The sequence below is a fragment of the Ammodytes marinus genome, assembly GCF_949987685.1.
Source record: "Ammodytes marinus genome assembly, chromosome: 18".
In the NCBI taxonomy this organism is placed as follows: domain Eukaryota; kingdom Metazoa; phylum Chordata; class Actinopteri; order Uranoscopiformes; family Ammodytidae; genus Ammodytes; species Ammodytes marinus.
In genome coordinates this window covers 13670570-13685298 of record NC_137222.1, presented here as the reverse complement: position 1 = coordinate 13685298, position 14729 = coordinate 13670570, and the positions used below count along the sequence as shown (strand labels likewise).

General features: G+C 39.4%; 1 protein-coding gene across 3 annotated transcripts in view; it reads right to left on the bottom strand.

Annotated features, from left to right (window-relative positions):
- Positions 1–9698, bottom strand: part of rabgap1 (RAB GTPase activating protein 1) — a 77298-nt gene extending 67600 nt beyond the window's left edge. For 2 of the 3 annotated variants that reach the window (XM_080046959.1, XM_080046960.1), the window contains exon 1: positions 9594–9697. Coding sequence is in view for 1 of the 3 variants with exons in the window: in XM_080046961.1 (XP_079903087.1) it covers positions 9594–9659 (66 nt within the window). In the remaining 2 variants the exon portion in view is untranslated. Of the gene's footprint in view, positions 1–9593 lie in introns of all 3 variants that reach the window. The other variant, XM_080046961.1, reaches the window with a different exon arrangement.
- Positions 9699–14729: the final 5031 nt, after the last annotated feature.

Genomic DNA, 14729 nt, shown 5'->3' with positions numbered 1-14729 from the left:
AAATACAACTTGCCTAATAATTGTGCACAGTGTAGCTTGATGCAATGCAATAGGCAAGCCATGGTGATGCAAGTGCCATTTTGAAAAATAAATATGCATTCTGAAAAGTGAGACTGAGGGAAAAGCTAGCTTGCAACACACCTTCCTCTATTGATTACATTAATGTCATAGTTTTTTTTTTTAAGATATTTTTTTGGCATTTTTATGCTTTATTGATAGTGTAGAGACAGAGTTGAAATGGGGCAGAGAGGGGAGTGACATGCAGAGAACGACCGCGGGCTGGAATCGAAACCGGGTCCGCTGCTGGCGGAGGCCCATGGGGGGGACGCCCTACCAACTGAGCTAAGGGCGCCCCTATTTAGCAGACATTTTTATCCAAACTTACAACTATTCCATTGCCCCTTACAAAGTTTCGATTGTGGTCCCCCCCAACACCACATTAGACCTGTATATCACAGCCTAAAACACACACAGACATACACAAACACACACACACACACACACACACACACACACACACTCAACCATGTTTATTCTTTTTGTGTATGTTTGTATTGCAATAGGAGGCAAAGTTGAAGTTAGATTTAGTTTTCCGCGTAAAATAAGGTAGAGTTATTTTTGCTCCATTTGGGGCGTGAGGTAACTCCTGAAATATGGAGGTCCCATTGTGTAACACAGGAAGAAAGAGCCGCAACTGAAGGTTCTGGCAGAGGTTCAAGAAAAGACCAAAACAAGCTATTTCTGTCTAGTCTCCCTCTCTCCACTGGTTTCTTCTTCATGCCCTCCACCTTATCTCTCCCTCTGAAATATGCTGTTCTGCCAACCCTTATTGCTCTCAAATAAGAACCGCCCTTGCACTCCTACTTTGTCTACAAGGTTGCGGTTGCCGTTCCTTTCAGGTTCCTTTTCTTGTCGACCGCCTGCCTTTTCCTATTCAAAACAGGTCCAACAATGGATAAGTAATGTCTACACAGCAGAAAGGTCAAAGCAGTTCATAATATGCATTACTTAAGATAACATTGTTATACCGCCTGAATAAACATGGATTTAAGTAGCTATAGCTATCTCTCTGTTTGACTGGAAGGTTTTACAACATATTGTGTTGATAAATGATATTATTAGTTTGAGTAACATGAACTCACAGGTAGGTGGGTGGTGGGTGTTGTTTTTCACCTGCATTGCTAAACTGATGAGATGAGACAGGGTCAATGGTATGATGATTTGTCATTGCTACCAAGTTCCTTTACACTGTAGCCCTAAATGGAGCAGAAAGCGGTCATCTTTTACCAATACACATAATGTTAGTTGTTGTCCATTTTCGTGTTTACACTTATTGCAAAAGGAGGAGTAAGCTGTTCCTTTTGAGGACATCAATTGTAGAGTCTGGCAAAACCTTAACTCAGTGTCAGACTGTGGAGAAATATGTGTTTGAATATAAAAACCTTCAGCAGGCTCTTTATTACTGAAGAACAGAACATTTTATTACATCATCTAAATAACATGGTCACTCAGGCTTTTTATATAGCGATATCTCTGCAGTGATTTGAAGTTTGAAATTATCCAGCATCTCAACAAACATTATACTCTCATTAACCTGTCACTGTCTCTACACTCACCACGGCCAAACAGCATCCCTTCTTATCTGCTGCTTGTATTTTTCCAGGCCGTTAAAACAAAAGAATATGAACAAACAATATTTCTTGAAGGAGAGGTCAGGACCCCCCTCTCAAACTGACTGAACACTGGATAGAGGCTAGCAATTTTAACTGCCTAAAAAATAAAAACACTGCTTCCGGAAACAAATGTGTCTCGCACTGTTTCACAAAGAAACTAATACCAAGTTAATTTTAGACTGACGTCTTCACCTTTTTCATAATTGCTTCATGTAGTTCTGTGACTGAAGGCACATACTTTCTATTTTTAGCACACTTGTCCTCTGAGTGAATAGTCTAGTTATTTGTACTCAGATTGTATGTTGATTCACTTTGAGTTTCTGCGTGTTTTGGTGTTGTGTGTATAGGTCTGTGGCTGTTTATGATAATAGCAAACCACAGCTTACTTTGATAGATGCCTAAATTATGAAAGCATGAGAGAACTTTAATGAAGACGTACTCCGTTCGTACAATTTGAAAAATGCAGTGCCTACTGCCTACCTATGCCTTTCTTCAACATTCTTAAAGACTCTGAGTTGCGTCCAATAAGCCTTAAGGCCAGGACACACCAGCCCGATAATCGCCGTCGTCAAAAAAAATGGAGTCGGCCGTTTCAGGAAGCTCCAGCTTCCCGTCGCTGCTAAAGAACACACCGAGACGACTGTTTATTTTCCGTACGCTCGCGGGACGTAATGTCTCCACAACAGCAGGCGGCGCTAATCTGTATTGTGGCCCGAAAAAATACGAAAGCCGGAAATGATTGGACATCTCTCTAGAGCATAAACATAGATAGAAATACGTATTTATATTTATGGACCATAAGAGCACAATTTTTAGCAGAGAGTGTCGAGCATGGTGTCGAGCAGTCAACAAGGGTTGATGCATGTGAGTACTCTCAAAACGAAACGAACAAACACATTAAAACGATGGCTAGCTGTTGTTAGCTGTTTGTGCTACCCGCCTCACTTCCGGGCTTCACTGATTCGCTAGCCCTCCACCAATCAAATTGCTCCAAATGAAAGACGGTCAAACGTCGGCCGACGTCACGGCACACACCAAACAGATTCGTCTTTTTTTTTGACGACGGCGATTATCGGGCTGGTGTGTCCTGGCCTTTAAAGCAGCATGATTTTAAATGCTTATACATGATTGGTTTAAATGGTCTTATTTGATGTTACAAAGTCTTAATAATCATCAATTCTTTCGACAGAATTTTCTAGTCACAACCGAGTGTCTGTGAGCCAAGAGAAACATATGAATCTCTTATTGCTTATAACCACACACAGCAATTTAGTGACCATTGTCTAATCCCTTCTTATGGCCACTATAAACTAGAGTAGATCACTGCTTTCTTACTACACAGTCAATCATTTCACTAGAGAGCAATGTAAAATGCTCAGATTGCCCTACATGTGGAGTAATGTTGGAAAGATGGCGATAACCTCCTCTAATTCATTCATGTTTGAAGTAGCATACACGTTCAACCTTTGCAGTCAAGCTTACTAAAGTACACACACACAAACACACTTGTATTATGAACACAAATATGCTCCCACACACAAACGTGCACGCTGCACACACATAACCCTCTCACACTCCCTGTCTGTGACTAGCAGGCGGTTCCAACAGCCTTATAATGGCTGCCTTCTCACCCTGCTTTCCTCTCTAACCTCAGCAACAGCCCTGACCCGTGACGTCTCCTGCCAACATTCACTGTTCGTTATCAACCTTTACAGGGCCTTGGTACTATACTTCCAATGAGACACACACTACGTTCGTTGCCCTTGATGCTACAGATTCCTACACATTTATTAAACACTTTTTTGAATCTACAATCTAACATGCTTAAAATGTTTCTAAATCTCTTCTAGGGCTGCAACTAACGATTATTTTGATAATCGATTAATCTGTCGATTGTTTTCTCGATTAATCGATTATTAATCGATTAGTGTTTTGGTCCGTAAAATGACAGAAAATGGTGAAAAATGTTGATCAATTTTCCAAAGCCCATGTTGACGTCCTCAAATGTATTGTTATGTCCAAAACACACAGATATTTCAGTTTACTGTCATAATAGGATAAAATAAACCAGAAAATATTCACATTTGAGAAGCTGAAATCAGAGAATTTGGAAATTTTTTATTAAAAAATTACTCAAAACGATTAATCAATTATCAAAATAGTTGGCGATTATTTTAATAATCGATTAATAATCGATTTGTCGATTAATCGTTGCAGCTCTAATCTCTTCTATATTTTACAGTTTTGACCCAGACTTTGTTTGATTTAATTTTTTTTACACATTACATTCACTGAAACCATGCTCGACAACACCAGCATATTTTTGGAGAGGAGAGCAACAGGCTGATCCTTCATTCCCCCCCAGCCACACCCTTTCTCTCAACTCCTCAGCCTCTTGTGTCCGATTGATTTTTTTTTCTTCTTTTAAACATTTGGTTTTAAAATCTCAATTTGTCTAATCTTTATTGTATGGCAAAAAAAAACAGCAAATCCTCACATCTGAGTTTGAGTTATGACTTGTGGATAAGTCGACTTACAGCTTTAGTGTATAGATTCACATGCACATTTTATTTATATTCACAATGGTGCTATGCTCTTAGAAAGCTTGTTTCTCAGAAAGGGAAATGAGTTCAGTGACCGTAACAATGTGGCTCTTGTATTTTATAATGTGAGTACATAATGTTTGCCCATGTGAGGTTTCAAAATGAACAACTGTGTGATCTATCAGAGATTGTGAAAACAAAAACATAATTTACTGATAAGATGCAAGTTTGGGCACTAAACTTTAACCAATTGTTAAGGATTGCAAACAAGTGCTTTACAATTTCACAGCAGTAAGGTTGATTTAGTCTGGGTGTGTCTAGCAGAATACAACTGCATTTGGGGACAAATTGATTCTCTCTGTTTTTGTCACAGTCAGAAACACAAGAAAATATTTAAACTTGGAGTCAGTGACTCTGGAGAATGCTTGTTGTAAACAACACTTTTATTCAAAATAAGTACTAGCCTTCTGTGTGTGTGTGTGTGTATTCCGTTGTTTATACAGCCTAGGCTCTGCAAAGGGATAGGTAAAAAAAAAAAAGAGGGGGCTTGGACCAACTCACTGTAGCTAGCAACAATGCTATTGATATAGGCTAAGCTAAACTGATTGGCTTATATACCTTAGCTGTGTTGAGGATTTTGCTTCAAAATATTGACCGGCCCATTGTCAGTCACACTTGTTACAGTACTACTAAAAACAGACATCGATAGCATTGTTGCTAGCTACGGAGGGTTGGTCTGAGCTGCTTTTTTTACTCATTTACAGAGCCTCAGCTGTGTATTATTTTCTTTCAACGCCCATACAGCAAGGAAAGGTAGCATATCATGAGGAGATATACTGATTTGAGATATAAGATACAAGTGATATTGACAACTAAGCGTTCACCATAATCGCTGACTCCACATGTAAATCTCTTACAGGCATGTGAATGGACCATGTGTAAAAAAAAAAGAATAATACATATTTTTTTAAATGTGCAAGCTGTAAACCTAAGCCTGTCCTCTTTTTTTTCTGGGGCTGTTCCCGGCTGCCAGCTGGGCCCTGCTGCGTGCATCCTCTCACTAGGGAGAGAGGAAGACACAGCCAGACACAGCCAGAGAGCATTCAGGCTTGCAAACACACACACTGGCCTCACAGCAGTGATTACAGCCAGGCAGCCCCAGACAGCAGGAAAAGAAAGAGAGAGACAGAGAGGAAAAGGAGAGGGAGAAAGAGCGATAGAAAAAGCCCAACCACCATTCTAGGTGAGTCACAAGGTGCAGTACACAACAAAAGGGAATAGGCAGAAAGAAAGCAAACACAAGTGGAGCCCTGAATGTCATGAATAATAAAACGCAAGGAGACCCACACAGACCGGCGACTAGGGGTGCAGGGTTAAAACATATTTCACTACCAACAGTGCTCATTTGGTACTAAAATTGCATTGTTCCACAACACAACAAAAAAACATAATAATAGGGTCTTCTCAGACCACGTGTAAAATGAGATGAGAGAACTTGAAATAAATTATTCAACAATCATTTTAAGGAATTAGGCATGGATGACAGTAGATGATAATAACACTTCAGCTTATGATGCTTAGTAATATTTAACGATGGGCGATCATAAAATGTAATCTTATATCAATAACAATCCTGTGGGGACAAAACACAATAACTCCTCTTAATTAGAAAGGCTCATGTGAGTTAATATATCCAGAGGGTTGTGAAATAAATCAAATACATATAATAGGCTTGAAAGTACTTTTTTTCTCTCTTACTATTAAAATCCAATATTGTTGCATCCCTTAGAACACACACACACACGCACGGCACGCACACACTACATCTTATAGGCCTAAATCTTATCTAATAATCATCTTAATTCAGATCCCCCCCAGAGACTAATATTTGGCTATCATGGAATGTAACCTCTGCATGCCTCACACTAAACAACATAACAACCTCACATGACTGAGAAAGAAAACCAAATCTATCACACACACAATGCAGGCCCTGCCTTTAACTGCTGAAACAAACCGCTCCACTGTGAGATCCTGAGCTGCACAGTGTGTGGCTATTCTTTGCAGACATTTATTAAGCAGTGGCGTGTCCCCGCTGGTTCATAAAACACACCTATGGCTCATAAAAGGAAACTTGACGCCTGTGTGTACACAAAGTTTCTATGCGCTCCAACCACAAACAGTTGTTAAAGGTGTAGCTGTTAGGCATTTAGAAATGAAAACTGAAAGCAGCCAGTCTCACTGATATCAGGTTAATATGCAGTGAAGAGGAAAAGGTAGGTTTATTTAAAGCCATTTTATGTTTATTTTGCAAAAATCAAAGTGAGAGAAAAATATGATATGATCACAGCCAAATAAATATTGATGTATCATTAATTGTAATTATATTTCTGCAATCATTTAGGTCTAAAATCAGAGATGGATTTTATCACCTATACAGTATATGAGTTTATCTTCTACCAAAACATTGACAGTGAGGTCATATTTTGCCACCTTTCTACTCCACATGACTCTATTATTATTTGTTATCATGAAATATTTGTAATCTGTATTACATCATGCGTTGTGGTTTTCAAAGGAACTAAATACAGTGGGAATGCATTTGTGGGTTTCACATGTCACAAATGAACTGCTTGCTGCCAGTTGATCAGGAAGCAATTCAATTGAGGCTGAAGTATCATACCATCTAAAAACCAGCTCCGATATAAACGTCCTTTTACTACAATTCAAAAGATTCAAATGGTAAAATAATGAATAAGCAGTCGGTGATTCATAGCGTTGATTAAAGTTGTAGCGCTCCCGGGGTGATGACTGGAGGTCTGAATAATCTGAAGGAAATGAATTCATTTGTAAATACAGGCTCCTGGCTCTATCAACTATGTGTCTCAGGGTGAGTCATTAAATATCATTAAAGCAAACATTGACTTTTCAAGTGTGAATTATTAGCTGTGTGTTCTTAAGAGATCACGTAATGCCAGAACAGGCTTTGATTTTAGATGAAGGACGTTTGGTTAAAGCAGGATAGTCACTGGGGCCCATCTAGTGTGAACATCCTTTTACAGATGCTAAGCTCAAATTCACTGAATATCTTCTCCTCACAATCCGCTACCTGTTCGTACTATATGTGTGTGCTGAAACAAATCAATTCAAAACATAGCCTAGGCTCTTTAAACGGGCACGTTGTTAGCTCTGCCGGGCCCCCTTTGTTGTGCATTCTAGTTGACAGAGCCTTTTACTGTGAATTAACACCAGATTTTTTTTTCAGCACACACACAGTACAGACAGGTAGCAGATTGTGAGGAGATATTCACTGATTTTGAGAAAAAGTGATTTTGACAACAAGTGTTCTCCAGAATCACTGACTCCACATTTAAATTGACGGATACCATTTAGTTTGTATATTGGCCAATTCAGCAGAGACAAAAATCTGAATCAGCAAACAGTTCACTTGATTTTGAAAATGTCAATTCCTTCGCCCACACTTTTATCTCATCCATGGCGGCAACTGCAAGGAAATATGATGAAGCCAGCCAGCCCCCTGCCCCCCAACAATCAGTACTAGATTCCCAAATGACAGGTGCATCTGAGGGGCGTTGTTAGGATTTCAGAAAATTCAGGACAGTCTGTATCAGCTTAAAGAACCATAGTAGAAAGTATATTTGATCATATTTTCTCTGGGTATTGTGGCATTTATTTGTGCACGAGTCACATGCATTACCCTGCAATGAGGCTTTACTGTAATACCTGAGTTTCAGGAAACAGAGGAAGAACAAAGAGCGAAAGTCAACTGTGACGGCTGGCACATTGGGTTCACAATGACCATGCAGCTACTACTGGTATCAACAATGCTTTTCAATGCAATAACAAAGTCTCTCGGCTGATAACCTCTCATGTGCTGCCGTTAGCTCATTATGTGTTATTATCATTTGACAAAGACTGGAATAAAAAATAAATCCGTGCTAATGGATCATTTGCTCAACATATCAGTTTGTGTTGGTACTACTTGCACTGGTACTCATTAACTGATTGACAGAGATATTCATTGTTAGCGCTAAAGCACAGAATTGAGTTAGCATTTTTTAAGGGATGATGTTTAGCCAGTTTTTGAGATGTTAAAATCAGGAAGATACGTTTAACATAGATACAGTACACTTCAAGTATGTCCTAGAAAGCAACATATCATTCTATAAGTATATAATGCATTTAAAAAATGTTATTCACATATGTATGCAGTTAAACTGCTATTTTGTGAATGGGTTTATAGCACAGAAAGTCGACGCATTGTTGTAGTCAGTGTTTCTGTGCAATTCAGACGATGCTTCACGGCAGAAATCTCAAATCTTGAGTGTCAGTCAGCCATGCACGCCACCGCAGAGCCATTTCAAAACAATCCCTGGCTGGTCCCTCCCTCATCATGTGACAATAACACGTTCTACAAACGAACTAAATATCGTGGATTTAATGGCCATTGTGCAAGACTAGGCCTACCTGTATTCAGGTGATATGGTCCTACTGTATAGCGAACACAATGGTGGATGTGAAGCATAGTAAAAGTAAAAATGTCCCAAAAAGCACACAATATCTTTAAAACACACTACTACCAGCCTTTAAACACGTAGGCTACTGTTATGTTGAAACCAAATAAAGAGCACACCCAGCTGTCATTGCAGCCCGAGCTAAAACATTTGGCTAACACTGACAAATAAGCCAGGCAATGAATATAATTGGGCAATACATTTTGCTCAACAATTCACAGGAGTAACAGTGGCATTACAATGGCCGTCTATCGCCGTTTAACAGACAAACATACATATTGGGCAGCTCTCATTAATTGGCTTTCTGCTGTCACATCACTTATAATCTGGAAACAGGCACACCTGCTACATGCCAATGCAGCTTCACGGGGCCTCGGGACGTCTACCTCCTCCTACCCCCCACAGCTGTTTAACAGACAACTTAACCAACGCTTCAATCTTTCTGCTCGATAACGATGGGCGAGCCTGATGCAGCTAGCTCCAGTGTTAACTTATTGCCCCAGTTAGCACCTGCCTAACGTTGGCTACGATAGAGCCATCGATTTACAGTCTGACAAGAACGTTGAAACAAGTAGACAAACTATCCCGGCACCATACAATAATTAATGCAAACTACTATGCAGAATTAGCCGGGATAATTTAGCGAATACACCCGCTGACAGGCCGTCGCTAAAGCAGGCAGCTTTCAAACAGGCCATTACTGCAGAGCTAGTTGGCTAACGGCTGCTAGCAATGCTACCCTGGCAGTTTCATCCACCAAAAAAGGTATGCAACATTTCTTCATACCCGAATAGACAGCGGCATATAGGATGCAAACGCATGCACGTCACAATGTAGTTTACCTTTATTCCCACAGTGTTATTTATTCCAATGGCGGTTGGCACAACATTGCACTTTCCTGGTAACATCAGCAGCCAACTGCATCCAGCCGAGCTGTAAACACAAGACCAACCAACCCGCTGACACCCGCACTGCGCATGCGCCTGTCAGTTTCTTCGCCTGCGCTGAGTGAGGGGAGGCCTCCGCATTACCTAATGCCATGATGCTCACACAGCTACAGGTATTTGGGGGCAATTCCAAGTCACTGGAATAAAGTCTCAACAAGTCATATAGATAAGTCTGAATCTCAATAATAATTGTAATTCTTTGTGTAGCCTACTTGCATACATAAAAAACTAAATGTTGTTCCTCAGCACAGTGCATAATAGACAGAATATTATAAGCAATAGAAAATTGCAAGCAATTTGAAAGTTTTTCTGATTGTATAAAACTGAGATCAAGCCACACTAAAGAATAAAGCCTAAAAAGAAGGAAGGTTGCCTAGAAGGTCAAACTGTACTTTGATTTATTCCATTAATTCATTTTCTCAATGACTTCAGACCACATCTCAAAGCTGCAATCTGTTGTATAATAATTGCAAATTTCCTTTATTTTTTTGTTATAATTTTGTTCTCCTTGTGAAACAACGTACTTGTTGTTACACATTAGACAAGCAATTTTTTCAGCAGTACAAAGTCAATTTAATCAAATGTATACTCACATAATGCAGTAGTTTTAACATTATAAAGGCCCTCGAGTCACAACATTGGAGAGACCAAAGTCTAAGAATAGGGAAGAAATATATAATACATGTAATGGTGTATAAAACCCATGAAACATGGATGAAATATCGTAATTGTATATTGGGAAATGATGCCCCTTAAAAATAAAAAATTATCCACAAATGATGACAAGAATCAAAAGTATAAGCATTATTTGCTGTTGCTTTATTGTAGCATGCAATTTCAGGTGCTGAAATCTTCCTCTCAGTGCAACACAGAAGCAGTATGCTGCTTGGCCAAGCTGCCTGTAAGTCAGCAGGATACAGAAGAAAACATGAAAGAAAATGATCAGACGAATCCATCAATCACTCAGTCAAATAAAAGAGTTTCATCCATCATTAACAGCATACATCATCAGCAGCAGAGGTTAGACTTACTCCAGTCCTGCATGACCTTACAGTAAGTAAAAGAGAAACCTTTCACAATGGGATATTTCCAAGGAAATAAATGGAATACGTAACAGTATTATTTAATATGGGGACATTTTTATATATGCTGTTTCTTTAAGGATTTAAATTTTCCTCGTTCTGAAACATTACACAGCTGTCCCATTTATTTAAACATTTAAATATATCTGATTATCACAGGTTGTATAAATGAGCATCTATACTACAAGTGCATCTCATGATGGTGCCACACTGTATACAATGACGGATGTGTACCATCTCTTAGTTGTTCATTTACATTTCAATCGAACAATAGATTTGCAAATAAAAATGTCTAATACAGACATGAATAGTCAGAAAACATCAGTTCATCATATGTTTCACAATCAACAAACAGGCTTATTTTTCTCCATATAATATAGAATAACAAGATACTTTTTCTTTTTTAATAAAAAAAATTGAAACAGCTCCAGCAAATTGTCAAATTGAAAACAAAGAGGCAGACTTAGAATATACCGAGAAGGAAAAATACCACAACAGCCAAATGTGGTGATAACAATAATAGTCATAATAATAATAATAATAATAATAATAATAATAATAATAATAATAATAATAATAATAATAATAATAATAATAATAATCTCTATTGAACAATAATTCATTTTTCATGAGCTAACAAGTAAAAGGCTGCAAGCAAACTTCAGCACTTGACGTGGCCACACAGTGGGCATGTGCAGAACTCTTACAGCACAGGGTGTGTTGTATCACAACTACAGAATTGTCAATACTCCTCCGCCATCACAAGAGGGACTATATGTTGCATGCATGACGCAGGATGCAGGGAGGATGGGGGTGACGAGGTGAAAGGGGGGTAGGTGGGGGGGTCTGGCAGAGTGCACCGGCTGGCAGTGATGGGGTAGGAAATAGTGCAGTGCAAATAGCCACAACAGGAGTGCTCCATCGACACTTTAAAAGGAAACTGGGAGTATCACTTTGACATTAAGTTCAATACTCACAATACTGTTTCTACATACAGTAGTGCCCCAGCGCTTTCCCATGAGAACTGGAATAGCAAAGCCAATATTGATACTGAGAGGCAAAGGAAAACACTTGCACTGGCAAACAATAGAATCAGCCCAACACTTTAAACCCCATTTATGCTTTTTGGGCGAAAGGGGCGGAGTTGTCAGAAAGTGAAATACTCTGGTAAAATACTTGCACAGCATATTTAAGAGAAGAATATAGAAAAAAAAAGCTGAGAAACTTAGAAGTCTTCCCTGAGCGATACAGACAGACGAGGATCTGGCCTCCTCTAGTGGAACAAAGCAGAACTACACACAGTGAGAGAGTGACGCACTCCTCACACTCGCCTGTGGGCCTTTTCCTTCCTCTCACGTATAGTTTACAGAAGAGGAATAGAAAAAAAGCTGTAGGAAAAGTTTGGAGGGATTGATTGTACTGTTGTTGCCGTATACACAACATGGCACTTGACGTTACACGACTTCGGGGGTGAAGTTGTAAACAGATGCAGAGCGACAGTGGGTTCAGCTGAGCTAATCTCGAGACATGATATGACCTCATCATACGCGTATTATCATGGCAAGTCATGCCGAATTGTTGGTCTTCTACTCGCTTCTTCCAGCATTTAACTTGAAACTCAATAAGCAAATCCTCACATTTTACAGCCATCCTCTAGAATGGGATTTAATGTTTAAGCTGAGAGGATAGACATTGCTTTGGCGTACGCGAGACAAAATAAAGAGGAAGCTCAAAAGATTCAATGATTAGTCAGCCCTCCTCTTCTCATTCTCCACAAATCTCATAAGATTTAGAAAATGAGGTGTGAACAAACTCAAATGCTGTGTACACCTGAAATGGATTAATTTTCTGGTGCTGTTTATTTAAGTCATTAAGAAAAAGCCACACAAGACGCCTCATATCTATAAAAGGGGAGTGAGGAAAGGCTTGGGCTGTATGGAAATCACACCTACTACTGCACGTTGTTACAGTGACCTACACAGCATATTAATGACGACAGTGTACTCCAATGGCCAGCAAAACACAGAGAAACATAGAAGACAACACGACCAGTTTTCTCCCTGTAATGAAAAAAATAATAATAAAAATAAGAGTCACAAAGATCCTGATACAAAATATCTCCGACAAACAACTTCACAGAAGTCAGCAATGCATGTAAAATAAAATGAAGCAAAGGCAAAACTTTTTCAAAAAGTTTTCACGACAATATAGTACAAAGAAAAACAAGAGGTGGTGTCCTTCACTGAACATTGTTCGCGCTGCACATTATGGAGACTGGACTGAAAAGCACAGAAAAATGCCATGGGCTTACAAAAATGTCCCTTCCAGTGTTCAGGCTTCTGAAATCGCATTTTACATGAAACATGACACCTCCGGAACAGGACTGTGAGCGGGCAAGGTGAAAGTCATCGTAGAGCCCAATGTTCTTCTAGGTCTATGTGACACCAAGGAGAGAAAGGCCACTGTTTTGCATGTGTGTGTGTGTGTGTGTGTGTGTGTGTGCGTGTGTGTCGACTGTGTGTGATCCACAGCATTGTGTGTGTGCGTGTGTGTGTGTGTGTGTGTGTGTGTGTGTGTGTGTTGGGGGGTGTGTGTGACAGAGAGAGAGAGCTGCGAGCTCCGCGAGATTGAATGCCATGGAACCACTACAGGCACACAAAGATGAAACCATATTTCCTTAGAGTGATCGTGAGTTAATGTAGCTTTTTATAGAGATCTACTGAATTAGCTCCATCTGCTGTTGAAAAATACAAATGTCTGATCCAAAAACAATTGAATAGTCACGCGGTATGAGCTCAACTGAGAAAACAAGTTAGAGGATGCTCTATTAGGGATAAAGAGAAGCATACACACATCTGTGTTTTGTTGTCATCCCTCCTGACCCCCTACTGATTGTCTAACCTCCAGTGATCGATGATCAGTTTATGACTGTATCATTGTCTTCCATGACATTTTAAAGGTCACATGACTAATAATAGCGGTAGGTTATGTTTGTGTCTTAGCACAGTGGAGACCTCTGTTCTCTGCAGTTATTTATATTTTATTTGTATCATCTCAGGGTTTGAGTGCCCTCACAATTATTTTTCTTTCTATCTCTTGTTTTTCAGGGAATATTTATAAAGACCTGTTATGCTTTAATGTGACGACAAAGGCTATAAACTAAACCAGTAGCATGGAGCTAGAGGAGGTGCATTGCAGTGTTAATGATGCTTATGGGAAACAAATGCAAACATATTATAGCAAGAAAATAAAAAAATAATGGTGAGATGTTCATAAGGTGGTAAATGTAATAAATAACATCACTGTACCTTTGGTTAGCTACATGGCTCTGAACCAACACCTGCCATGGGGGATACAGGCACTAGATCGAGAGCAATTTCATGCAGTAAATAATATTTGTAACATTATTAAAAAAAAAGTTTTACTGTAGCATAATACTGTACTTCTATTTACTTTTCCAGGTAGCCAACCACAGTACTTTGAGCAAGACAGAATCTAGTGGGTTGGGATCTCAGTTCCTGCTGTCAATCGAAGCCACAAGAAGAACATAAGTAGAGTGCCATGACTTAAGTTTTTTTAACTTAGGGTCGAGGCCCTGCAGCAGACCCGGGTTCGAATCCCACCCGGGTCTGTTCTCTACATGTCTACCCCTCTCTGCCCCATTTCACCTGTTTCTACAAACTGTCAATAAAGCATGAAAAATGCAAAAAAAATAAAAATAAAATAATTATTGTATTGTATAGTCATAATGTGAAATGACACAAAAACAGGTCTATAACAAACAAACATAAGTCTGTCTTTGTCAGCCATGTTGAATGACAACAAACTAGATGGTGTGTAAACGCCAGCTCATGTAAAGTCATGTGGGGAAGATGCTGTGAGATCTCCAGATTTTCTCTTAATCGTGCCTGGGGATTGAAAACTATCTTACATGGACAAGACCAGCATC